The 27,589-nt window shown below is 38.8% G+C and overlaps 2 protein-coding genes across 11 annotated transcripts in view; one reads left to right on the plus strand and one right to left on the minus strand.

Annotated features, from left to right (window-relative positions):
* The first annotated feature begins 3,019 nt into the window (after positions 1–3,019).
* On the plus strand, positions 3,020–27,356 carry YARS2 (tyrosyl-tRNA synthetase 2). 2 transcript variants are annotated; one of them, XR_002344051.2, is made up of 6 exons: positions 3,020–3,815; positions 4,664–4,831; positions 9,707–9,862; positions 10,172–10,342; positions 11,062–11,341; positions 24,346–27,356. XR_002344051.2 is itself a non-coding variant. In XM_021092065.2 (5 exons), the coding sequence occupies exons 1-5, from the start codon at positions 3,034–3,036 to the stop codon at positions 11,219–11,221; spliced, it is 1,437 nt and encodes a 478-aa protein (XP_020947724.2). In that variant the 5' UTR covers positions 3,020–3,033; the 3' UTR covers positions 11,222–12,336. The 2 variants fall into 2 exon arrangements, 1 of the variants encoding a protein (XP_020947724.2); XM_021092065.2 differs by lacking the exon at positions 24,346–27,356 and having other exon boundaries at positions 11,062–12,336.
* The window catches only part of DNM1L (dynamin 1 like), a 64,931-nt gene continuing 49,830 nt past the window's right edge, over positions 12,489–27,589 (minus strand). For 2 of the 9 annotated variants that reach the window (XM_021092058.2, XM_021092056.2), the window contains 11 exons: positions 25,034–25,154; positions 24,651–24,806; positions 24,329–24,418; positions 22,372–22,464; positions 18,937–18,993; positions 17,944–18,021; positions 17,600–17,632; positions 15,122–15,298; positions 14,849–14,958; positions 14,551–14,710; positions 12,489–14,276 (listed from right to left, as the gene is read on the minus strand). In XM_021092058.2, the coding sequence (XP_020947717.1) occupies positions 14,220–14,276; positions 14,551–14,710; positions 14,849–14,958; positions 15,122–15,298; positions 17,600–17,632; positions 17,944–18,021; positions 18,937–18,993; positions 22,372–22,464; positions 24,329–24,418; positions 24,651–24,806; positions 25,034–25,154 (1,132 nt within the window). In that variant the 3' untranslated portion in view covers positions 12,489–14,219. Of the gene's footprint in view, positions 14,277–14,550; positions 14,711–14,848; positions 14,959–15,121; positions 15,699–17,599; positions 17,633–17,943; positions 18,022–18,598; positions 18,994–22,371; positions 22,465–24,328; positions 24,419–24,650; positions 24,807–25,033; positions 25,155–27,589 lie in introns of all 9 variants that reach the window. The other 7 variants (XM_021092063.2, XM_021092061.2, XM_021092060.2 and 4 more) reach the window with 4 other exon arrangements.

The following is a 27,589-nucleotide window of genomic DNA, read 5'->3' on the forward strand; positions in this document are numbered from 1 at the left end:
ACCCAAAAAGGAAAATGTGCTTTAAATATTCCACTACATATATGTGTGTGTGTAAAATGAAATAATGCTATTTGCAGAAACATGGATGGATTATCTAATTGAAGTAAGCCAAAGACAAATATCACTTATATGTGTAATCTAAAATTTAAAGAAAGATACAAATGAACTTATTTACAAAACAGGAATCAACCCACAGACACAGAAAACAAACTTAGCATAACCAAAAGGCAAGGGTGGGAGGAGATAAATTAGGCGTTTGGGATTAACACGTATACACTACTGCATATAAAAGAGATAATTAACAAGGACTTACTGCATAGCACAGGGAACTACACCCAATATTTTGTAACAAAATCTATAAGGGAAAGGAATTTGAAAAAGTACATAGATAGAGACATAGATAGAGTTTAATTGAATCACTGTGCTGTACACCTGAAACTAACACAACATTGAATCAACTATAATTTTAAAAAAGACATCAAGCAGAACTCAAATCACCATAAATTCTAATCTCAAGTAAAATTTTTCTGTTTTTCAGCATCCACAAAATTTTTCCATTAAGCATAGGCCATTAAGCAATGGTGAAGCAGGTACATAGTTCTATAAGAAGTATGATTTCCTGAACTAACGTATCTATAAAAGCTACAGATAGATACCTGCCATATTAACCAGAAACCTCAAAAATGTTATACTCTTTGAAAATGTTCAAATCTTCCTGTGTTTGGTACTAAATAATAAGCACCATGTGCTGTGTGCTCAGAATTTCCTGCTACCTATACTGAAATATGTCCCTAATCAAGGTGGTATGATTTTTGTGGGTTTTGTTTTGTTTTGTTTTTTGCATCCAGGAGACTTGATCTTGATTTTGTTTATTTTGTTCCCAGCCCTGTTGAGGGAGATCAGTGTATTCTGGCCTAAAGGGGAGGATGGCAATGCCAGCAGTGACCCAGGCTCTGCCTGCCCCCCGCCCCCCCAGGGACCCAAAGCCTAAGCAGGGAAGTGGCATTCTCCCACCTGTCCTGCCCAGAACTGGATCTGAACTCAGACCCAGGTATTCTCTCCTCATTATCCTTAGATTCCTTAGCTGAAAAAAGACCTGGAACTCTTGTCCAGGCAACTGACCAGAGCATCAGTTGAGGGCCTGAGCCATCAGTGTGCACATAATAGATGCACCCCTTTATGCACTCCATTGCTGCTGGGCATGCTTGCCCCTGCCTCCTGCAGCTAAACTGGTTATGATGCCAAATGTTAAGATACTTTGAACAGCAACATAAGAGTTAGAACATATCCTGCTTATTTTCTTCAGGACTAGATGAAAGTGTAAATATTTTTTAACCTAGTATCTTTTGAGGCAGGAAGACAATGTTAGACATTCAATGAATTATATTCAATGTACTTTAAAATAACACTGTAATTGACAGGATGAAGGTATAAGATACAAAATCTTGTGTATGAGCCTGCCTTTTCCAAACAAACTTTTTTTCTGCAACCTACACCACAGCTCACAGCAATGCAAGATCCTTAACCACAGAGCAAGCCCAGGGATCGAACCCTCATCTTCATGGATACTAGTCAGGTTCATTAACCACTAAGCCAAGACAGGAACTCTTTTTTTTTTTTTTAAACACACTTCTTTTTTCTGAAAAATGTTTCTACCTTCAAATGTTCATTTTCTTGAGGAAAACGCCATTTTCACTTTCATTATCAAGATTCAATTTGGCCCTTGCTAACACTAAATTAAATCATTCAGTTTATGTGCTTTGGGGAAAACAATTGTGGGATTTAGGATTATGTTACATAGCCTGTTGAATAAGTATCTAAAAATCCTATTGAAGTTACTCTTTGGCAATGAGAAACTCATTTCTCTGATTAATTACACATGCAAAGAAACTAATTTTTCAGTTTTGTAATGAAACTAATATTTCATTTTGTTAAGTGACCTCATGATGTAAGGAACTACAAAGGTCCTGTAGGGAATGGTTCAGAGCATGGCCCACATGCCTACTTTAGGATCAAGGCACTCAGTTCCCGGCTGCTGAGGGGCTTCACAGATGGACCCTCTTCTGTATCTTGCTCTCTGCCAAAGTCTTGCCCAGGGCATCCCACATTTAAGGACTCATCAATAACAGGGTGCAAAAGTCTGCCCCCTTGCCTCCATTTGGGATGACACTGAAAGGACATCTCAGCTCCAAAGGCCTCAATCACAAACTGTTTACAAGTCAACTCCTTCGGCCCAACCCTGCATCCATCACTCCATTAACAGATACTGCTGCTGAGAGCACACTCCAATAATTCTCCCGGACACAAATCTCCCACTGGAGTCTCTTTCCCAGGGAACTGGAACTAAGACAGCTGGAACTGAAAGTCGTCCTAAAAATTAGATTCTAAAATGGAGTTTTGGAATTGGATCCCTTCCAGTTAGCTGGTGAATGGGGCACTGGCTTTCTGTTTTTATTAACCTTCATCTCATTATGGCTTGGACAAGACCGCCATCTCCTGGAGAACTAGTGAATCAGTATTCGCTGGGTGCTTTTATCCCCTATTCAGAACTGCGAAACTGAAAGCGTCTCAACGCCAACTCCATCTCGCTCCATGAAGTTAAACCAATTCCTAACCCCTCACAACCTCTCTGGACAAAATTTTGCACAGAACCAAGATTTCAAAGAACTTGTGCATCATAATATTTTACATGAACATTTAAGCAAAAGCCAACATTTTAGAACACTTACTATGTGCCAAGTACCTTACTTTTTAATCCTCACAACAGCCCTCTGAGAAAGGAACTATTATCATAAACATATCCGCGTTAAGAGGAAATTTAAGGTACCTGGCCTTTAAGCGGAAACCCCACCCAGGCAGTTAGAACGGCTACCGTACAGAAAACGCACGCTCTGTAACTAAGTAACCACCGTGCCCAATGCAGGCATGCGCAGAAAAAAACACGGAAGCATATTGTAGAAACAGTACGACGCTGGCGCTGAAAGCTGAGTTGGGGCTCTAAGGTCCCAGCATCCCCTTCGCGCCTCCGCCAAGATGGCAGCGCCCATGTTGCGGCGCGTTTCCCGCGGCCGGTGGCTTGGTACCCCAGGCCAGTCAGGAGTCTTGCCACTAGGGCTCCGTAAGGCCCACTCGGGCGCTCAGGGGTTGCTGGCGGTGCAGAAGGCTCGGGGTCTATTCAAGGAATTCTTCCCTGAAAGGGGTACAAAGACAGAGCTCCCAGAGCTCTTCGACCGTGGCTTGGCGGGCAACGTTCCTCAGACCATCTATTGCGGTTTCGACCCCACAGCTGACTCGCTTCATGTGGGGCATCTGCTGGCGCTTTTGGGCCTGTTTCATTTCCAGCGAGCCGGCCACAATGTGATTGCGCTGGTGGGAGGTGCCACGGCGCGCCTGGGAGACCCCAGCGGCCGCACCAAGGAGCGGGAGGCGCTGGACGCCGAGCGCGTGCAAAGCAACGCGCTCGCCTTGCGCCAGGGACTACAAGCCCTGGCGGCTAATCACCAGCAGCTTTTCACTAACGGGCGAAGCTGGGGCAGCTTCACGGTGCTGGATAACTCGGCCTGGTACCAGAAGCAGCACCTAGTGGACTTCTTGGCGACCGTGGGCGGCCACTTTCGCATGGGCACGTTGCTTAGCCGGCTGAGCGTGCAAAGCCGGCTCAAGAGCCCCGAAGGCATGAGTTTGGCCGAGTTTTTATACCAGGTGCTCCAAGCCTACGATTTCTACTATCTGTTCCAGCATTATGGATGCCGGGTCCAGCTGGGTGGAGCTGATCAGCTGGGCAATATCATGTCCGGTTACGAGTTCATCCACAAGTAAGCGCCTCTAGAGGAGAAAAATCCTAGAACAAGTAATGCACACACGAGCATAACCTGTAATGCATTGTCAGGATTGTGGAATGATGCTCTTCGTTCCAGCCCTTGTTGATTTTATCTTCATTAAGGGGGATAAACTTAGTATCTCTGGCTAATGGAACTAAGGGGCTGAAATAATGGTATTAGGTGTGGGACATATTCTGGAGCTCTGCAGGATATAGACCACTGGTCAGGGTTTGGATTTTATCTGCTTCTCCTAAGAAGCTTTTCCTGTGTTTCTGATTTGAAAGACTGCTTTTCTTTGTGTATACCTAAACGTGACTGGGCCTCCTCGAGTAGTCTCTGCTTTTGCTCACCACCTTCCGTGAAGCTACATGTTAGTCATTGTAACGTGACTAAATGTTAGGCATTTCCAAAAAAAAAAAAAAAAAAAAATTCAACACCAAATATTTGGAAAATAATGTAGATTTCAATGTCATTTTCCTGAGAGAGATGAATTATAGGACTAGTTCAGGTGCCACTCATTTTAAAAGTCCCTTTAAAACACCTCCTTAGTCTCTGCCTTGTACCTGTCCTCTCACCTCTTTCCACCCAGCCTTTAAAAATTTCTAGGCGGTAGTTATGCAGCTGTTGCCCTTGGCTTGCCCAGAGTCACTGGTTCATTTGCAGTTCAGAATGACAAAGGCCAAAATAGAGTGCTGTGAAAGCAGCGTGATGAACAAGAATCCAGGTTTAGGAGGTCAAGGAAGTTTTCTTAAAGCAAGATAGACTGAAGAGTGACTGAAAGTGATTAGCAGAACCTACCACCACCTGATCTTGAAGCACGTAATAAAGTTCTCTATGCATAGGGTGACTGGAGAAGATGTATTTGGCATCTCCGTTCCTCTGATTACAAGTACAACTGGAGCAAAACTGGGAAAGTCTGCTGGCAATGCTGTTTGGCTAAACAGAGAGAAGACATCTCCGTTTGAATTGTATCAATTTTTTGTCAGGCTGCAAGATAATTTGGTAGAAAGGTGAGTTCTTAATTGTTTGCTGAGAAAAATGAGTTCTTAATTGTTTGCTGAGAAAAATGTAATAATGTTCATGATGTAATTTTAGCCATAGACTCTCTCTGTGCCTTCAACCCTTCATAGTTTTTTGTTTTAACTTAGATTCTCCTTAAGTCATAAACCAGTACATCATAGGACATTGTAGTTTTAACTGTTTTAAACACCTTAGGACGTTAAACACCTTTTGTTGGTTAAAGCAGAAAAACACTGTGGTTGCTAGATAACTTAGAGGCAAGTATGTGACCTACATCTAACAAGTACTTAGGACGTTATTGTTTGCATATTCTAATTTTTTACTCCTTTCATCTTTTTTTTTTTTTTTTTTTTTTTGGTCTTTTTTGCCATTTCTTGGGCTGCTCCCACAGCATATGGAGGTTCCCAGGCTAGGGGTCGAATCGGAGCTGTAGCCACCGGCAACGCCGGATCCTTAACCCACTGAGCAAGGCCAGGGATCGAACCTGCAACCTCATCGTTCCTAGTCGGATTCGTTAACCACTGAGCCACGACAGGAACTCCTACTCCTTTCATCTTAAACTTGACTAACTCTTTTTTTAGCTTTGTCTCTAAATTTCCTTTTCTTTAACGTAAAAGGTCCTTTTGAAGATCCTTATTGTAAGGCGGGTGTGGAGAAAAAGAGAACTAGCCAGGTGGTCAGGCGAAGAGAAGGAAATTTACTCAAGGGAAAAAGAGGGTGACCGACCTTTGTGGGCTAGTCCCCTGCCCTTCTGGCGGGTCCTTCTTATACCCCTTGGATGGAAAATTGAATCCCCTGAAGGGGAGTTGGTTTATCTTTAGCTGCAGCTGGACTCTGGTGGTCGTAGTCTTGAGAAAGCCAGAGGTGTCCCACTGTAGCGTGGTTTTCTAGTCTTGGGAGAGTAGCCGCTAGTGGCATAAACAGGATGTTGCTTGAGCAAGGTGGTCAGTCTCATGGGTCACTGTGACCTCATGCTTTATTTGCGAGGTTGGCACAATGAGCCATTTTAACAATGAGCCCCCATGTAGCCCCTAACACTTACTAAAAATGATTTTCTCAAAAAAAAAAAAAAAAAAGTTCTCATCATGGCTTGGTGGCTAACGAATCTGACTAGCATCCATGAGGATGCAGGTTCTGTCCCTGGCCTTGCTCAGTGGCTTAAGGATCCAGCATTGCAGTGAGCTGTGGTGTAGGCCAGCAGCTACAGCTCTGATTGGACCCCTGGCCTGGGAACCGCTATATGCTGCAAGTGCAGCCCTAAAAACCACAAAAAAGAAAAAGATTTTCTCATTAATTTGCAGTATCTTAAACTCTTGGAAGAATATAAGTTAATGAGAAGTATGCCTGCAACAAAGAAAATTAACTTTTTCGAAAAAGTATCATTTTGACATAACTGTCATCAAAATAATCTAGGAATATATATATATATATATATATATATATTTTTTTTTTTTTTTTGTCTTTTCTAGGGCCGCATCCGTGGCACATGGAGGTTCCCAGACTAGGGATCTAATTGGAGTTGTAGCCGCCGGCCTACGCCAGAGCCACAGCAACTCGGGATCCAAGCCGCGTCTGCAACCTATGCCACAGCTCACGGCAATGCCAGATCCTTAACCCACAGAGCGAGGCCAGAGATCAAACCTGCAATCTCGTCATTCCTAGTCGGCTTCGTTAACCACTGAGCCATGACGGGAACTCCTTAAAATTTTTTAAATGTCTAAGACTTTCCTGCAGAACACTAAAATTATTATTAAACAAAAATAAGTGGAATGATCTCTTGGAGGGTAAAAGCTTGAGAATTGCCAGAGGTGACCAGAAATGGGATTTGGATGTGTGTTTAATAGTTGGTATATAGGATATAAAGACCCAGGGGGTGAAAATTAAGCAAGGTGATGGCCTGAGGCAACAATTCAGTCCATTTTGGGATGACTTGCCTGAGAGTAATTTAAGGCATGTCTCTCTTTGAGGAGGCTAATAATGCTTAATGAGGCCAGCTGCCCAGGGCTATAGCCTGGATGGAAATTCGGAAGAATATTATGTTGGAGAGTCTATTGTTTAGTCTATGGAGAGGTAAAGGGGTCAGAATCAATAATGTCTGGCAATCCAAAGGAAATGAGAGCAAGTTCAGTGAGGAAAAAGAGTTGTAAGTAAGTCTTGATGATTATGAAAGCCAATCTGCAAGCCCCAGGAAGAAGGAGCAGCAGTTGATGAAATCCACCTGCCAGTGAGCATGGCTGGTCTCCGGAGAGCCTCCATTGTTTTGTTTGGGAGCAGAGAATACAATTGTCTGTCACAACTTTGGCTGCTGCTGAGGAGATGGGGAGTCCCCTCACTTGAGTCCAAGCTGTTATGATATGAATTCCTTAGTGACCCAAGGTTGGGCCCATTTCTCAGCTGGTAGGTAGGGTCTGGGGTGGGCAGAATGTGGCGGGCTGACTGCAGGAGTCTGCAGTACTGCTGAAAATGGTTTCCAGCATAGAGCAGGTAATGTGAGCAGAAACGTGAGTAGCAATGATAGGAACTGGGGACTTGTTCCTTGTCTGGGGCAAACGGGCTTGTCTTGTATGAGAAAATTGTCCCTTAGCCACTGGCCAGACCAAACTGCAGTCCTGGCCATTGCCAACTGTTCTGTAGGTCTCAGCCTGTTAATAGTGATTCCATCAGCTAGAGATGCCTAGGGACACTCACTGGGGCCCATGCTTCTGGTAGGAGCCGCCGTAGACATTTCTGGACAGTGCTGTGACTAGACCAGCCCTTGCTCTTGTTATGATTGCAAGATACACCTCAGTAGTAATCATCACGGAACTTTAAAAAATAAGGTTTATACTCATGGGCACATGGCACTCTAAGGGCTACATAGTGAGGTTATGGATGGAGAGGGAGAAAGTGAGCATGGGGCCCTGGGCTCTGCCTTTATTGGGGTACCTATGATTTCAAAGGTTCATTCTTCACTGGCTAATTTAAAATATAAGAGCAAGAATTAGGGAGTGGGAAGGAGAAGAGGGGTCACTCCAGTGGTTAGTTATCTGGTTACCCAGGGTTTTTTGAAGGGGCACCTTCATGGGGGGGGCGGGGGCAGCATGTTTCCTTATCTAGTTGGTTTGCTACTAGCTCTGTCATATAGCTGCCTGTATGTTTATTCGAGATGGATGTCTTTGAAAGGGATACCTTGGTCGTCAAAAACTTAATGTCAGGTGCTTTCAGTGCATTATCGGACCACTTGGAAAAATATGTCGCTGTGCATACTCAGATTGAATGTGCACATTACCTGTGCTCAGCAGTCCCTCCCTGGGCACATCCCTGACAGATGAGTAAACGTGTGCACCAAGAGAAATATATGACAATAGTCAAGGCAGCGCTCACTGTCCAAGAGTAGGAACACAGACATCCACGCTAGAATAAATAAACACATCATGAAATGTTCATAACATGGAATGCTGTCCTCAGCAGCCATACACACAGCAACATGGGTGAATCTCCAACATAATGATGTGCCAGAGTACCCAAACAAAAATATATTTTACATGATTCTGTTTATATAAAATCTAAATAAAAAGAGGCAAAGCTAAGTGATGCTCTTTTGGGAGGCATGCTGAGATAGTAAAAATACAAAGAAAAACAGGAAAGTGATTACCATGAGAGTCAGAAGTTTGAGGGATTGAGAGGATGTTCCTTGGCTAGGAGCAGTGTTACATATCTAGACAGGTGATGGTTGTGCAGATGTTTGCTTTATGCTTCATTAAGCTACATGTCTGTGATCTATGTACTTGACAACACTTTACACCGAAAATATGATTTCAAGAGGATACATATAAGATATGCCTGTCTTTAAATTATACAGTAATTTTTATTGGTGGGTACATACACAGAAAACAAAAGAAGGATGGTCACAAATTTGGATTAGCAGTTGTCTCTGGGGCAGGAAGACAAATATGTATGATGGGGATGGGGCCTTCATCTATATCTTTTAAAATAAGACTCTGGGAGTTGCCACTGTGGCTTAACAGTAACAAACCTGACTAGCATCCATGAGGTTGCGAGTTTGATCCCTGGCCTTGCTCAGTCGTTGGGTTAAAGATCTGGTGTTGCAGCGAGCTGTGGTGTAGGTCGCAGACGCAGCTGGGATCTGGCAGTGCTATGGCTGTGGTATAGGCTGGCAGCTAAAGCTCCAACCTGTCCCCTAGCCTGGAAACCTCCATATTCAGTGGGTACGGTCCTAAATTAAAAAATAAAATAAGACTTGTAAACAAAGGTAGCAAAATAGTAACATCTTCAGTCAGGGTGGAGTGTGTCTTACTGTCATATTATTTTTGGTACATTTCTGCATGTTTGTTATTTTTTTTTCCATAATATTTATTGAGTCTTTTGATCGTGAACTTTTTTTAACTGTTATTTTTTAAAATTCAATGAATTTTATTATATTTATAGTTGTACAACCATCATCACAACCTAAATTTAGAATATTTCTATCCCAAACCCCCCAGTCCCAGTGCCCCCCGCCAGCCTGTCTCCTTTGGTAACCATAAGTTTTTCAAGGTCCATGAGTATATTTCTGTTCTGCAAGTAAGTTCATTGTATCCTTTTTTTAGATTCCATATATAAGTGATAGCATAGGATATTTGTGCTCACTGTCTTACCTCACTTTAGCATGGTAATTTCTAGGTCCATCCATGTTGCTACAAATGCCATTATTTCATTCCCTTGTATGGCTGAGTAATTTTCCATTGTGTATATGTACTACTGTTATTTTCATAATTAAAAGTACATTTAAAAGTAAACACAATGTTCTTTAAAGGGTAAGGGAGATAGAGATAAAAATTAGGTATGTTCTGTAAATCTAACAGGTTTGTTTTTTGGTCCTGAAGGTACCTGAAGCTCTTCACTTTTCTACCCCTTCCAGAGATTGACCACATAATGCAACTGCATGTCAGAGAGCCAGAAAAGCGGGGTCCCCAGAAACGACTTGCTGCAGAAGTAACAAAGCTTGTTCATGGACAAGAAGGGCTAGACTCTGCTAAAAGGTGGCCTTTTAAACTAATTAACACTTGATTAAGTTAGTTAAGACACTGGAAAACATTTGGAGATAGACTATTTTAGAGTTCTCTTTTACCACTAACAAAGACTCATTGTTAACTGCTTTACAATAGCCTCTATTTATTAGAAAGAAAGATTATCCTGAATTACACTTATAAATTATACAAGATAGATGTTGCTGTTTCAAAAACCTTCTATTTAGAACATAGTAGGTGCCTCATAATTGGTTATTGGGTGTTAGAACATATATGTGAGTAAACACTCACATGAGGCGGCTCTCAAAATGTGTTTTTCAGGTGTACACAAGCCCTTTATCATAGCAGCATAGACGCACTGGAGGTCATGTCTGATCAAGAGTTAAAAGAGTTGTTTAAAGAAGCTTCATTTTCTGAATTAGTACTTGATCCTGGAACAAGCGTCCTAGATACGTGCCGCAAAGCAAATGCCATTCCAGATGGCCCCCGAGGGTAAGATTATTTAACTTATAGGTTCACAGTTCATTCAGCATTAAATGTTATAATGCACAGCATGTTTCTAGAGAGGATGTCTTCCTGATGATGCTGTCTCATTCCTTGTAGCATTTAGATTAGTCTGAGAGTAAAGTAAAAACAGATTGCTGAAAATATATTTTCTGTAAAGTCTGGTATTACTGTACTCCCTTATTAAGTCTAACCTGGTCAGTGTTTTCTCCAGCACTGGAAAGGGCTTGCATTTAAGGGACCACTAATGGGAGTTTCCTGGTGGCTCAGAGAGTTATGGATCAGGTATTGTCACTGCTCTGGCGAAGGAAGATTCAATCCCTGACTCACAAACTTCCACATGCCGCAGATGTGGCCAAAAAAATTAATAAGGGACCACTATTGTACAAATACACTGGGATCAGTCAGCTCAGAGACAGTCACAATTTAAGATCACAAGAACAGAGGCCTAAGAAAACAGATTCACACAGCCCCTCATTGTCTGCATCCTCTTGTGCAACCTATTTAAAATGTTACCTGAGTTTCTTAAATCTGCTCCTTTAGAACATTAAAGAGGAGGCAGAATTTAGTAAACATGAAGATACAGTTCAGTGCTAAATGGTTTCAACAGGAGAATCTCTGAAATTTAAATGTAATGATGTATCTATAATATTGGGAATGTCAACAGTGATTGGATATGTCTAGTTACTAAACATTTCTATTTTTAGGTATCGGATGATAACAGAAGGTGGAGTCAGTATTAATCACAGACAAGTAACAAATCCTGAGAGTGTTTTAGTTGTTGGACAACATATTCTTAAGAATGGACTTTCATTACTTAAAATAGGAAAAAGGAATTTCTACATTATAAAATGGCTTCAGCTATGATGAAAAATCCTTCTGGTGGTTCAAACTTATCCATCATTCATTCTCAAGACCTACATATCTATACCTTCACTTATGCAAATCAAAAACAGAGAATGGAGTATACTCTGGGCCTCTCACAGTGTGAGTAATTTCATTATTTATATAGGTTATGTTTGTGTAACAATGGGGTATTTTATTTCATCTTTAAACTTCAACAACTACCACAGAAAAACATGATTTACGGGGTTAATCTCTTTTAATAATTATACTTCATGAAAAACTAAATGCTGTCTGTCCTATCCTACCCTTCTTGCTCTCTTGGAAATGTGGAGGAACAGTGAAAAAGAGGTAGTATAAGGAATTGTGGATACTTTTCAATCAGGTGTATATCTCACTGGATTTTGTTGTTGTTTAGGAAGCAACTACAGTTCTCCATAAAACAGAAAAGTTAGAGGAAGCCACAGTTGGCATTTAAAAATTACAGTAGAAATAATTTCAAAGCGAAGAATCAATACTTTTCATTAAGTTTCTAATTTAATTTTCCAGTCCCTTGCCTGTTTCCACATAATTTAGTTTACCCATAGCCTTGTTTTTTGTACTCAGCGAAAAAGGTAGCAATGTCCTATAAATTTATCAACTTTTATATTAAATTTCAACTTCTGTCCAGCAGATTGCAACTTGAGATGAACCAAAAAGTTAAGTAACCAACAAGATAAAATAGAGATGAATACACTAAATATCCAGTCATATGGGAGTATCAACAGGTTTTCTTGTAAAGGAAGTTTTTAGGTCAAATTTCAGGTCAAAATTTATAATGTGATTATATTCTAAACGCATTTTAGAAGATTTGGAGTCAAGACTTGGTTAAATTAATCTCTGTATTAGGCAGAGAACTCCAGATTCTCCAGAGCTATTTCTAACATCTAAAAAATCAAGGTAATAGCACCCCTATTTCCCATGACGATCAAGTGAAAAACAAACATATACACAATCAGATTTGTTCTAGAAAATCTTAGCGGCAGCAAAGCACAGCTTTAGAGTTCAAACTCTAGCTATTTGCTACCTGGGTTACTTAGAGAAATTCATTATCTTCATGCAAAATGGAGATATAATAATGCCTCAGTCAGTTACTAAAATCTAAAAGGAAAAAGGTCATAAAACTTTCATACAGCTATAAGCTGTCTTGCTATGTTTCAAAGTAGATTTATTTGTTGAAAATATATGGTTTATCTAAACCTTCTTCTGGGAATAAAGTCAGGAAAAATTAATTTATTGACAAACTCTAATGTCACTTCATACCAGCAATTTTATTTACATAGTAAGAACATACAAGTATCCATTATAAATGTCAGAGATCATTTCTACATTTCAGAACTTCACTCAGTTTGAGGGACAACAAAAGGAGATTTTCTCTTTTCATACCTATTTTGCCTTTGTTTTTCTTATACATGGTGTGTAGTACTAGCAAGTGCATTACCATAGCAGGTAATGTTTTCAGTCTGAAATTTGCTGGAGAAAGGTGCATTCTAAGTCCCCCCCCCCCCTTACAAATTAAAAAAGCTAGAATAGAATGGTAGTCATCTGGTCTGAAATAAATAAATCATGGATGGCTATAATTTCAAAACTGATGTTTAATGATGGTAGAGTAATTTTAAAGTGTTCTGACAAACTTTTGGAAGCATGTATTCTATGAAGATGGTTCTGCCAACAGATTCAAAGTAGTACCATATCAATATTAGTCTGACTCTGGTTCGAGATCAGTTGCTGAGCCTGTTGCTTAGTAAATGGGTGCCATTAATTAAAGGTAACAGACATATTCATATTGTTCCTGCCAGTAGTCCTGCATAAATGTCACAACTTAAAAATACGTTTTAATATCTGCAATATATAATTTATCTTAAAATTTATAATGTAATTCATATAAGAATCACCTGGGGAATTTTAGTAAAATGTGTTTATATTCTAAACTTTACTCTCAACCCCCTGAAAGCCTTTAGGAGTTATATGTGTGTGTTTGGATGTTTTTCTTTACATAATAAAGCTCCACTGTTATTTTTATACCTCTATTGTATTTTGTTAGTGTGAAGCAAAAGTAGCTATTACCAACTAATACTTATAGAAAGGAAATACACTTCAAAAATCAGCACAGTATTTGGTTTTAAGTCCCATCTCCAAGTGAATCCTGAAGCATGGTTTCAGTGCTCCAATATAAAATGTATCTGAATTATTACTATTATATTTGAAAACAAGGGGAATTTACTAGGACTTTTGAAAACTAAAAGAAAATGGTCATTACCAAGCCTTACTAGATAATCAAGTCTAGATGGGTCGTTTTTAATGGAAGAAAGCATAATTCATGCCTCAAGGTTGATCAAAGAAGATATTTTAGTTTTTAACGCACTAGGGCAATGTGGACCCAGAAGTGGAAGGACTGTGTAGCTATACTTTATGCACACCACATCACTGTCAGGGTTACAGATCCTCTTGTGTGTTCAGCTTTTTTACTAACATATCAAAGGCTGCAGAGAAGCTCAATAAAATTAAATCAAAGGACAGGTGGAATAGTGACTACATGAGTAACTGTCAACCCACCTCTTTCAAAGCCAGATCAGTTTATATGGTGCATGCATTATAGTTGTATGAAATGGTGTCTTGGTGCATTCTTCTCGAAGGACTACAGCAGCAGCCTTAAGATCACTAGCGGATTACACAGGTCGTCGTATCCACAAACTGCTTGTATAACTAGAACTATTAACAGTTCTTCTTTAAGTTCAAATGAAATTGTCACAAGACAGACTTGATGTATTTTATATATACCAGGAAATTTTAGAAACAGCCATTTATTATTTGAATTAAATGTGTGATTTGTTCGGCAATACAGCGTACAATTTTCAGTTTATAGCCAGTCTTCACGTGAGCAGATTCATACCATTGCAATCACAGGGGTTTATAAATAAAATTCTACTCAAGTAGGCAGTAACTAGCAAGTCAGCAAAGTCTTGGTATTATATAGTTCTCTTCACCAAAGATGAGTCTCTCGGATTTCAGCAATAATTTGACTGGCTCCTTGTAATGCCTGCATTAAAGAAGATGATACAAATTATAAATGCTTAAGTTATAATATCAAGGCATATCAAAGAATCTGAATTAATGTAGGATAACCTCTCCACTTTATATGTGGTTGATTTATACTAACCGGTATCTTCTCTGAAATTTGAATCTAAACAACTGCCAACAGAAAAAAAGATTAGCCATCATACAAAGACATATATCTCTGAGGATCAGAATGCATTTTAAATAAATGTTTATACCTGCAACCCAAGAAAATTTTTAAAAATTCACAGTAATACCTTCAGCATATCAGCTGCTTCTTTCCTGCGCTGTGCCATGTCTTCAGATTCAGTCAGAAGATCATCCAATAAGGATGATTTATACAGCTGTCCTACTAACTCACTCTGAAGAGTATCTTTCACATGATTAACCAAAAAATGCATCACTGCCTTTGGTACACTGTAAAACAAAAAAAAAAAATCAGATTATCCATTTGATTTAGAATAAAAACGTAAATTTTTAATATTATTATTTTCAAAACAGATTATGGAATCAACCAGCAGTATTCTAGTCTGATTTATAAAACATAGTACTAACCTGTCTTGAATATTCTTTCTGACAATAAGAAAATACGACTTGATGAGTCGTTCAATAACCTCACAATCTCTCTGTTCACGGGCAGATAGTTTTCGTGCAACAGGAACTGGCTAAATGGGGTGAGAGAGAGGTAGAAGAAAGGTACTTTTGTGCCATTTTGAAATTACAACACTTAACATTCAAAAGTTCAATAAGTTTTTGAGATGTCAGTTCTTTTAGTCTTTTAAAGTGTCTTCCTGGTAATATCGTTATTTGTCTGTTTCTGTGGCTTACCACATCCAGCAAATTCACAGCATGGCCTTTTTGTGGACTGGCGGGCATGATTGGAATTGGTTTTGATTTCTCCTCAGCTAGCAACTCTTCAGCTTTTGAAGTTTTCAGCATTCCTCTCCAGTTGCCTGTTGTTGGTTCCTGAACACCATCTCCAACCCCACCACCTCCAGATGTGACCTGAAAAAAAAAATGTTCCAAAACCTATACCAACCATATCAAACTGACACTAACTAAACAAAGTTCATTTTCTTTGACAGTAGTCAAGGAGAATACACCTTCAGTACCCCTCTGCTATTCAGACAGATAGAGAGTCAGAAAGAGATGATGGGTGGCCTATATAACTAAAACTCTGAGCTGTCTAAGTAAGAGGTACCATTGTAAATCGTTTGCAAGGCCTCAGCCAGTATATTTAAATTTCCTTTTTGCTTTTTTTTTTAGGGCCTCACCTACAGCACATGGAACTTCCCAGGCTAGGGGATCGAATTGGAGCTGTAGCTGCCAGTCACAGCAACTCGGGATCCGAGCCATGTCTGCAACCTTCACCCACAGCTCATGGCAACACCAGATCCTTAGCCCACTGAGCAAGGCCAGGGATTGAACCCATGTCCTCATGGATACTGGTCGGGTTTGTTAATGCTAAGCCACAACGGGAACTCCTAAAATTCCTTTTTTATTATTTGCTAACTTTTCAAACTTTGTCTTCTTCTCCAACCTAACACTAGAGACTGTGGGAGAAATATAAGCTGCCCTTTAAAACAAGATTGCTCATTAAAAGCACAAGGAAAAACAGAACTGCTATTCACATTACTTCAAAGTAACTTTAAACACTGTTGAACTATGATGTCTGAAAGTTCTATGAACTCATGTCTCCAAAAATATATAATTTCTCAGGTCAGTTTATGTTCCTAATAGTCAATGCCATAGGATAAAAGTAGGAACTCTTTAATAACAGAAAGAAGAACATACTCATTCTTAGGCTGACACTGGTTTTAAGCTGCCTAAAATGTGGAATATGACAAACACAACATCAATTCCCTCAATGTCTATCCCCTTGAGAAGGAATCTACAGAGAGAAATCTAGCACCACCATTAATCACAAGTGCTTTCTGCACCTTCTTTTTTAGGGTATTTGTTAGTCTTGATTTCTAAAAGAAAAATGACTGTTTAGGATAATGGGGAAAACAGTAATTCATCAATAATTGAGATGTCTTTAAGATCTTAAAAATCTGGAGTTCCCATCATGGCTCAGTGGTTAACAAATCTGACTAGGAACCATGAGGTTGAGGGTTCGATCCCTGGCCTTGCTTAGTGGGTTAAGGATCCGGCATTGCCGTGAGCTGTGGTGTGGGTTGCAGACAAGGCTCAGATCCAGTGTTGCTGTGGCTCTGACATAGGCTGGTGGCTACAGCTCCAATTTGACTCCTAGCCTGGGAACCTCCATATGCTGCAGGAGCGGCCCAAGAAATGGCAAAAAGACCAAAAAAAAAAAAAAAAAGATTCTAAAAATCTAAAATGGAGATTAAATGGCATCCAAAGTTATAGGTAGAAATAAAAGTAGCAGAAGAGGGTTAAGCAACTGCTAAAAGATGTTCTGGTATCATTCTGAATCAAAACACTGGCCAAAATATTTATCTCTACAATGTAGTTAAGATGAGGTATATCAAAATATAGGCAGTATATTTATATACTACTTTTTAAATGAGTAATTTTTAAATGCTTATTAATTATAAATGAATGATAGATCATAGGAAATGTTAAGGAGAGTGAGCAAATTCAGGGTGATGCTGTGAGTGAAATAAAATGTAAGCAGTGATTTAGATGGTTCTCTTAAGATCTGAACACAGTGGGCTGAGAGAAGATAAGACATTTATTGGGTTTTATTTGATTGAATTTCAAATCTGGACAATAAATAAGGAGAGGAGCTAAATGGCAGAAAAACTAAAAATAAGAATGGGTCTGATTAATTTACAGATTATTTAATTTTTTCCTTAAAAGGTTATTAAGAATTAGCAACAGTCTTAAACTCTCAGTCCCCCGGTTTGTTTTGAAATTGCTTAAGCTGTTGAGGCACAATATTAAGCTACATATTTAGGGTGACAAATGCAAACTGAATGAAAGCATAAGAAAGAAGCATGAGAGGACTGATTATCCATTAGTACTGGGCAGATCTCAGAATCTTTAAAGAGGAAAAGTCCAAAAGTACAATTTCCATTTCTGGAATCTTACTTCTCTACCAAAGTATTAAATTCACAACTATTCTTAAAGGTGATAGAAAACACTGAGAAAGCCTATTGTTAACTATTTCAAACAATGTTGAAACTAGAATTAATAAATCCATCTTAGAAGGGTTAGTTAAAGAAACATTAAAAACAACACAGACAACAAGAGATTGATGCACTGTTACAAACAAGTTCTTCAATGGTTTTGAAGACAATGTTTCAGTGAGAACCAACATTTTCATTCTGAAGCAAGACTCACATTTTTAGTTTCTCTTCTGCTGTCCTGAATTAACTGTTAAAAGATACGTTAAAACATGCAGTTTAACAAGCAAAATTTAAATATTAATGACTTGATATTCAAAAAGGGCAGGATAATTTCCTCTTTAAATTCGTTTTCTGTGTGCATCTTCTATATTGCAAGCAAAAGTATGCCCACAATAATTTATAAGTATACACTGTTAAATGATTTTAAATTTCTATTAGATTAAAATCTGACCTCAGCACAACATCCTACATTAATATTCACTATTCAGTGTATTATTCCCAGATGATTATGTTGCACCAGACTAGGCATGCAGGCTTAGATTAAGAATCAGAACAGACCTTGCCATCAGCCTCAGCAGAAGCAGCAGGGGAGGGCTCCTGGGAGGCAGGTGCCAAAGCACTTGGAACTTTAGAAGACTAAAGGCAAAAAATGCAGGGAAAAAAAAATCAAGGATGCCAAAGATGCATTCAGAAACATTCTATAAGTATGAATTTTCCCCTCTGTATCAAATGGTAAAATGACACAAAAAACAAAAGTAATCATGGGATATAAAATTAATGTATATTTTGCCTTATTTCCTATATTATTGTCACCTTTGTTTAAGGCTTTCTTACAATGAATTCCTAAGAAAACTTCAAAAACTTCATTTTGATTTTTGAAATTTGATAGAATCTTTTCTGGTAAAGAATTCAAGATAACAGATTTTTATACACCCAAAAATGTTAATATATGCAACTATTACAAGTAACTAAAACCTGTTGTGTACATATTGTCATCTTCCCTCTCCAAGAAAACCTTGTTATACTTGTTATTAGTAATTTTAGCTAATCTTACAAGGTAATGATAATGTGGCATATCTAAGTTCCCAGGCTAGGGGTCAAATCAGAGCTGCAGCTGCAGCTACAGCCTCTGCCTCAGCCGCAGCAATGCCAGATCCAAGCCACCTCTGAGACCTACGTCCCAACTTGCAGCAACACTGGATTCTTAACCCACTGAGCAAGGCCAGAGAGCAAACCCACATCCTCACAAGACACTATGTCGGATTCTTAACCCTGTTGAGGCACACAGAACTCCTAAGTAATTTTTTAAAGAGCCTTGATACGTAAACATCCAACTTTAAGCATTCATTCCATGTATTCAAAAAGTATTTTATCTTTAAATTACTTGCAGCCTATTTTTAAAACTTGCATTTTACTCAAACAGTGAAAGAGTGCCAATGGCATATTAAAGGGAGAAAAAGAAAAAATTACTCCTAGAACTGAGTAATATTCTGAGGCTTACCAATGCATCTTTACATACTGGGAATATGCTTTTAAAACATTGTTTTTTACCTTGTCTCGTGATACAGCTGAAGGTAATTCTCTTGCTAGCCTGTTTCTTCTTTGTTCCTATAAAACACAACCAGTCAGAAGATTAGTGATTATCAGAGCATAGAGATATAAGCCTACTAAAAAAAAAATATTCAGCTTAATTGAAAAGTGTGGAATAACTTACAGTATATCCTCTCATTGTTGGGACTCATGCCATAATTACATTTTTAAACAAACAAGAAATCATTTAACCCAATGCTTCTCAATCTTTTTCTGCCCCCAACACACCTGAAGAATACAATACAACATCAGTAACAGTGGCTTCTTGTACCAGGGATTCCCAAACGAGGGGCAGTGGACCAACAGCATCTCTGCCTCTCTCACTAAGTTAAGAATCACTAATTTAAATGTTCCCACATAGAAGTGTACATAAGCCTTCAGCATACCATAAACAATTTTAAGTACACAAACCACAGAAAACTTAAAAGCCTTTAAAAATCACTCTAATCTGTACACTTCCGTTAAATTCACACAAAACCGTAATTTTAAGAAATATCTGTGAAAATATTGTTTTCTTTATTATAAGCTACCTCCAGGAAATAAATGTAGTGTTGAAAAGTGACAGTCCTTTTTGTAACCTGGCTAATTTAACAGACCTGCTCACTCTTGTAATTTGCTAATATTAGCAATATAACTCTGGTGTGGAGCTAAAGAAACTATAATAAATTCAAATCCATAGGTTCTGAATACCTAGGATTTTCAAACACCATGATAGGTGCAAGACTGAAAATACAGAAGGATGCAGGTGTTAACAGTGGTTCTCTCACAGGCAGCACCAAATACAGTAGAATAAGATTTCGTGAACACTCAAATTAGAAAAAAAAAAAAAATGTAACAAAGCTTCACCGTGACGTTTATGTGTAAGAAAACTTTTAAACAGAAAATCTGACCCACTTTTCATTTATCCAGTGATTAAAAAATATAGCCGATGATAAAAGTATGTGGATTTTAACAATCTCCAGAATAAACAGCATTTAAATATACATTTTGAAGAACACAAAGCAAAAGATAGAGAAATCTTGAGTCAGAAATTCTCACCCTAGGAGTTCCTGCTGTGGCTCAGGGGAAACGAATCTGACTAGCATCCATGAGGACACAGATCTGATCCCTGGCCTCGCTCAGTGGGTTAAGGATCAGGAGTTGCTGGGAGCTGTGGTGTAGGTCGAAGAAGTGGCTTGGATCTGGCATGGCTGTGGCTGTGGCATAGGCCAGCAGCTACAGCTCTAATTCAACCCCTAGCCTGGGAATCTCAATATGCCGTGGGTAATGTAGCCTCAAAAGACACACACACACACATACACACAAAAGAAAAAGAAATTCTCACCCTTGTCTGTTACTATTTATAACCTTGGCTGTCCCTAAGACCTGTCTTTGGGAAGGTAAACAACTCTAAGGCATGGTTTCCTAGTCTGTTAACATTATTTACTGTCATAGGGTTGCTGTAAAGATTAAATGAGAATATGTACATAAAGTTCTTTGACAAAGAGCCATTAAAACCAGAGATACGGAGTTCCCGTCGTGGCGCAGTGGTTAACGAATCCGACTAGGAACCATGAGGTTGCGGATTCGATCCCTGCCCTTGCTCAGTGGGTTAAGGATCCGGCATTGCCGTGAGCTGTGGTGTAGGTCGCAGACGCGGCTCGGATCCTGCGTTGCTGTGGCTCTGGCATAGGCTGGCAGCTACAGCTCCGATTTGACCCCTAGCCCGGGAACCTCCATATGCCACAGGAGCGGCCCAAGAAATGGCAAAAAGACAAAAAAAAAAAACCAGAGATACATTCATTTGTAAGAAAAATACTGATATGAAATCGTAAGTGACTTTGTCAATATTACAAAAATTGTTTCAGACAAATTTTCCATGAAGTTTCAGTGTTACAAGAATGAAATCCTTACCCGAAGACAGTGTCTACCTACTAATTTTTAACATAATAACTTACCTAGTCCATTTTCTGAGTGTTGGTTTTTTATTTTTTGTTTTTTTTGTTTTTTCTGCTTTTAGAGGACACACTTGTGGCATATGGAAGTTCCCAAGCTAGAGGTCAAATCAGAGCTATAGCCTCCAGCCTACACCACAGCCACATCAATGTAGGATCCAAGCTGCATCTACCAATCACACCACAGCTCACGGCAACACCAGATCTTCAACCCAATGATCGAGGCCAGGGATCAAACCTGCACCCTCATGGACACTAGTTTCCACTCAGCCACGATGGGAACTCCCCCATTTTCTCAGTGTTTTAAAGTGCATTACTCATATGCATTTTGGAATTTTTTTCTGGCAATAGAAGTCACTTCAACTATGTAGCTAAAAAATAGTTCCTAGGAGTTCCCGTAGTGGCGCAGTGGTTAACGAATCTGACTAGGAACCATGAGGTTGCAGGTTCAATCCCTGGCCTTGCTCAGTGAGTTAAGGATCCGGCGTTGCTGTGAGCTGTGGTGTAGGTCGCAGACGCGGCTCAGATCCCGCGTTGCTATGGCTCTGGTGTAGGCTGGTGGCTACAGCTCCGATTAGACCCCTAGCCTGGGAACCTCCATATGCCGCCAGAGCGGCCCAAGAAATGGCAAAAAGACAAAAAAAAAAAAAAATAGTTCCTAATACTGTTAAAGAGAAGGTGCTTTTTTCCTCTAACTGTGCCAGGCAAAATAAGCACTAAAGTAACAGCTATTATCAGCTGTGGGTCTGAGGTTCCTCATCTGTTTAACCAAAATCCTGGTCTCTTCCAGTTCCCAAATTCCATGTTTACAATTTTATACCCCATATGCTTAAGAAAGATATTTGATGTAGAAAGGGACTCTTAAGTCTTACTGGCTAAGGAGCAGCAGTAAAATGTACTGTTTTGGATAAAAGTGGCAAAGAAAAAAACTGCATCCAGATAAATGGCTCTCTCCAGCCTTGGCTTCACCAATCTGCAGCATAAACTTCAAATGGCAAAAAAAAAAAAATGATCCATGAAATGCAGCAACCACAGCAGTGGTGAAAACATTACTCTGTTTTCCAAATTTACTATAATTAGGTGATTCCTGGACTGTTTCTTTCACAGTTCTCAGAGACAAATGAAACCAATTTTAAACATCCACTTGGTTTTAAATATTTCAATCTAAATGCACTGCAATGACAATTACTGAAATGGAGCCAGGCAATTCTTCAACACTAAATCAATGTGACCCATATCCTCTGAGTTACAGTTTCACAAGCAGAAAATCAGAATCACCTCCAGGTGGTTTTGAAAATTAAACTTAAGAAAACAATGTAATGCCTTCAGCATGCTTCTTGGCATGTAACAGATAATAATATGGTACATGTATGTCTTAGAGTTATCTCTTGCTCAGTAAATTTGATATAATTAAATTAAAACAGATTTTCTCTCTCAAAATACAAATATGAACTGTATTTACCTCTATATTATTGTTCATTAACCCACAAGCATCAGCAAAGTCTGGATGTTTTGTGTTGATATAAGCCAATTCAATTGCCACTAAGTTATGTACCTAGAAAAAAAAAAAATTAAGCTATATTAAAAAAATGCCAACCTAATTTTACTTTAGAAAACATAAACTTATTAAACAGATAAATTTAAAAGACAGTATAGGAAACTGACCCCTAAATACTTGATAATTATAATCCAAAGGATAAATCTTGTAACCCAGGAATAATTTGCTCTGTCTTTTGAATTATTTATATTTCAGCTAAATGGATTTCTGATTTTAAAGTAGTTATAAGTATTTTGTAAGGAAAAAAAAAAGTTATCCACCTGATGCATAGCTAACTTCCAAGGCTTTATTCCACTTTGCTATTAAAACCTTAGATCATCCACTATTCCAAATCAAATGTTCAGGTTCAACGATAAAAATTTCATAATCAGATATACATCAAAGATGTTAACTTCATTTGGGTAAAGGATACATTTAAAGACCTAAGATAAGAACTGATTAGCCTTAATTATGAAGCAAGTACCTCCTTCAAATTTTTAATTGGGGCAACAATCAAAAAATTGAGGAGTTCCCATCATGGCTCAGTGGTAACAAATCTCACTAGTATCCATGAGGATGCGGGTTCAATCCCTGGCCCCACTCAGTGGGTTAAGGATCCAGCACTGCTGTGAGCTGTGGTATAGGCTTCAGACACAGCTCGGATCCCGTGTTGCTGTGGCTGTGGCATAGGCCAGCAGCTGCACCTCCAATTCAACACCTAGCCTGGGAACTTCCACATGCCATGGATGTGGCCCTAAAAAAGGGGGGGGAGGGAAGGAAAGTTGAAATTCATTTCTCCAGCATTGTCTCTTGGAGAGCTTAAACTAACTCCTTTATCTGCTCTGTCCTGACAAATCTCAGGTATCAGAACAGCCCTAAAAGATCAAGAACCAATGAAGATGATCTATTTAAATGAAATTCAGTTGATTTTGTGATATCAGTGGGTAGAATCTAAGATCAGGCTAACCATGTTCTTACTCATTTCAATCCGGGGCTTATGCTTGCTAGGGAAATATCTAAACAGCAACACTTACATTCTATACTTCCAAAGATGGTTTTGAACTCTTTAAGTAAATATCCATTGGGGCTCACCATCCTGAGCCAAGGACCCAAATGCACTTTCAGAGATCAGAAAGAAAAAAAAAAAAAAAAAAAAACAACCAGCCAACAATCAGAGGCATAAGGACAATTTCAAATGCTTATCCCATATTTCTGCCCGTTTCAGGACTTTTTATCTTTAAGGACAGCAACCATGGCATTATAATATTAGATCATCAAACAAGCAAACTGTACAAATGGCCAAATTGCCCTTATGTACATCAGAGTTAAAGAGCTTGCTATCTAGGAGTTCCCGTCATGGCTCAGTGGTTATTGAATCCGACTAGGAACCATGAGATTGCGGGTTTGATCCCTGGCCTCACTCAGCGGATTAAGGATCCAGCATTGCTGTGAGCTGCGGTGTAGGCCGGTGGCTACAGTTCCCTAACCTGGGAACCTCCATGTGCCATGGGTACAGTCCTAGAAAAGAAAAGAAAAAAAAAAAAGCTTGCTATCTAAAGGCACAGTTTACTGGATTAGAAGATAAAACTAACTTTGCATTAGGTCAGTGCTGCTATGTAGTCAAGCAAAGCTATTCACAATCCTTAACGATAACTCCATTTTCAGGAAAATTGGTGGCCGCAGACTAACAATGATTAAATATGAAGAAAAAAGCATTTTATACCATAATTAATGAAGTTTCCTTTGAAATAAGACAAACTCATTTCTTTTTCTTCCCAATACACTAGTAAATATTATGCCTAACTCTAAAGTAATCAGAAAGCTGTCCAAAGTAACTTTTATTAACAGTATTATGATGATGATTTGTGAAATAATAGCTTACCATTTCATTTGTAACAGGCAACCGTTTACGAAGAAGACAAGTCACGACTTCAACTATGGCATCATGAAGTTTAGGGAACCTCAACAACTCCTATATATGATGGAAGAAAGAAACAGTCTATGCTGTTTAAAAGAAGATTAATCACTGAAATACTGAATCAGATGTGGAAGCTACATTTAACTATATTATTTCAAATTGCTTTTATAAGGAAATTGCAGACTTTTAACTTTTAGCCTATTTTCTAGATTTCCTCCTACTCCAAGAAACCACCACCTCATGTTTTTTACTACTTAATCTGAAACCTGTTCGATTTCACAATTACCTGTGTGCTGTAATTGCTACAGTGCTGAATGATCCTTTGCATTTCCTCATGAACCAGTTCCACACAACGGAGGCTGGGCTCTTCCAGACGTTTGATTTGCCGTTTGACCAGTAACTCAAATGAAACCTCAGGCACAAACAAAGCAGGACGAGGACCCTAAAAAAAAAAAAAAAAAAAAATTGTGTGCTCTTATAGCTACATATAATTTTGGTCCTTCCCTAAGGGTTAAATAAGTCACATTTTGGGTATTTTTCATGAGAAGTACTTCTTAATTTCAAGAATGAGAGCAAAATAAACTGTTCAATTTGCTTAAAAAAAGATATATGGGTTAAAAAAATCTTTTAACCTCATTTGAAAAAATTCTAAAAGTTAAGCATACTTACAGTTGCATTTCTAATGGCAGTCAAAATGTCAATAGTGTTAAGGCCACCTAGTGGATCAACGGATTCCAAGGTTCGCCCAAAAGTCTCATGGAAAATATAACATATTCTAGCACCACCACATCTGAAAAGCAATGAAGTAATATGTTAAAAGGGAAAGAAGCTACAAATTAGAAGTCTTGCTGTGAGCTTCAAGCTGGTAATTGTTTATTAGACAATTACATTTAGACCATTTCCATGTATTCTTAATTTAACTCCAATATGAAAGTTTCTCTAATTGTTTTTTAATGGGAAAGGAGTCATTTCACAAAAGGCATTCATGTATGCGCATGCACACACAACAGAGTAACTGTTCCATCAGAAAACATCAGCTAACTAAGAAGTACTGAACATTTTTCTCTGCCCTAGTTTTCTTCAACTAGACTACGAACTCCTTAAGGATAAAAAATGGAGTTCCCGTCATGGCTCAGTAGAAACAAATCTGACTAGTAATCATGAGATTGCGGGTTCGATCCCTAGCCTTGCTTACTGGGTTAAGGATCCAGTGTTGCCATAAGCTGTGGTGTAGGGCTGTGGTGTAGGTTGCAGAGGCAGCTCGGATTTGATGTTGCTGTGGCTGTAGTGGTGGAGCAGGCTGGCGCCTACAGCTCCAATTGAACCCCTAGCCTGAGCTCTTCCATGTGCCACAGTGCGGCCCTAAAAAGAAAAAAAAAAAAGGATAAAAAACAGTCTTATTTCTATTTATTCACAATCCAGAGTAGAGATCAGCCAACTTTTCTGTAAAAGGCCATTTACAATTAAAACTTGTAAACATTTACAATTAAAACTTTTCAGTTCATACATTCTCTGTCAAAACCAGCCAATTCTGCTACTGAACACAAACGCAACCACAGATATGTAAATAAATAAGCATGTTCCAATAAAACTTATGCACACTAAAGTCTAAATTTTATATAATTTTTGCATTATGAAATATTCTTTGAGGAGTTCCTATCATGGTGCAGTGGTTGACGAATCTGACTAGGAACCATGAGGTTGCAGGTTCGATCCCTGGCCTTGCTCAGTGGGTTAAGGATCTGGCATTGCCATGGGCTGTGGTGTAGACTGCAGACACGGCTCGGATCCCACGTTGCTGTGGCTCTGGCGTAGGCCAGTGGCTACAGCTCTGATTCGACCCCTAGCCTGGGAACCTCCATATGCCGCAGGTGCGGCCCTAGAAAAGGCAAAAAGACAAAAAAAAAAAAAAAAAAAAAAAAAGAAATATTCTTTGAATTTGTTTCAACCATTTAAAACTGCAAAAACCATTCTTAGTCAATGGGCTGCAGTTTGCCCAGCCCTGCTTTAAATAAATTAAATGCCTGGGCCTAACATACTGGGCACCTTGTGTTTCCTATCTTACTGACTAGAAATTCGGTATTATCTTTTTTTTTTTTTCAAGTCCAAATGAATTCTACAAATACTTTTTTGTCTCCCCAATTCTACCAGTTCCTATTTTCACCATCACTATTCATTACTTCTTTTACAGTAGTCTATAGAAGCATAAGTCACTTAACATTATGCTAAATGAAATAAGCCAGACACATAAGGACAAATACTGTATGATGCTCCTTATATGAAATATCTAGAACAGAGGAATTCATAGAAACAGAAAGTAAGAGGTTACCAGGGGCTAGGGGAAGAGGGGAACATAGAGATATTGCTTACTGGATATGGAGTTTCTGTTGGGGTGATAAAAAATTTAGGAAACATACTATTTGATGGTTGTACAATATTGTGACTATAATTAATGCTATGGCATTATATTTAAAAAGTTAAAATTACCAGTAATTGGTCTTCTCCAAATAATTTCCATAATGACTAGAATTATCCTAAAATGGGTTACTCCTGTGACCAAGTGTTTAATTTTTTTACAGCAGGGAGTTCTTCAAATTATGAAGATATTAGACTTTCCATAGTCTTGTTCTTAGACACCCTTTCTGCCTTGCCTCCTGTTGCATCCTATCACTGTACATGCCATTCTCCAAATTCATCCTGCATTATTCTTTGCTGTTTCAAAGCCTAAAATACCCTTCTACTTACTGCCTTCCCACATTCTATTCAGAGCACAACCCAAATGCATTCCTAACTGTAGAACTCTCCCAATTCTTGAAAGAAATGTAAATGATCTCTCTTCAATGTTCTCATAAGGCTTGATTAGGTAATTACAAAGATATTTGCTTAATTAACTATGTATAAAACTGTCCATATATGGTATGTGTACTTTCCTGAATATGTATTATATTTAATAAGAAGTATTTAAATAAAAATTACATGTTTGGCCACCTAATCAAGCCTCATGTTACCATGACCTACTTTAGCCACTGAGCTCTTTAAAGGTTCACCTTAGTAATCTTTACTTCTCTTAATATGCCATACATATAATAACCAATCAGTAATTACTTTGCTAAATATTCTAATGAGTTAACTCACATAGAAGGCAACCTGGGTCACATCAAGGTACATAGAACAGTACACACATGTATACGCACATATGCATGCATGCATGCAAACACACACACA

The sequence above is a fragment of the Sus scrofa genome, chromosome 5 (assembly GCF_054392235.1).
Source record: "Sus scrofa isolate SSC_HxYL_T2T_F1_AM1 chromosome 5, Sscrofa_HxYL_maternal_Yorkshire_Landrace_v2.0, whole genome shotgun sequence".
In the NCBI taxonomy this organism is placed as follows: Eukaryota; Metazoa; Chordata; class Mammalia; order Artiodactyla; family Suidae; genus Sus; species Sus scrofa.

Bases quoted from the DNA above. Each gene is read 5' to 3' on its own strand.
- YARS2 (XM_021092065.2), top strand. From the start codon at position 3,034: ATGGCAGCGCCCATGTTGCGGCGCGTTTCCCGCGGCCGGTGGCTTGGT. The intron at 3,816-4,663 runs GTAAGCGCCTCT...CTCTATGCATAG, and splicing joins GGTTACGAGTTCATCCACAA to GGTGACTGGAGAAGATGTAT. The intron at 9,863-10,171 runs GTGGCCTTTTAA...TGTGTTTTTCAG, and splicing joins GGGCTAGACTCTGCTAAAAG to GTGTACACAAGCCCTTTATC.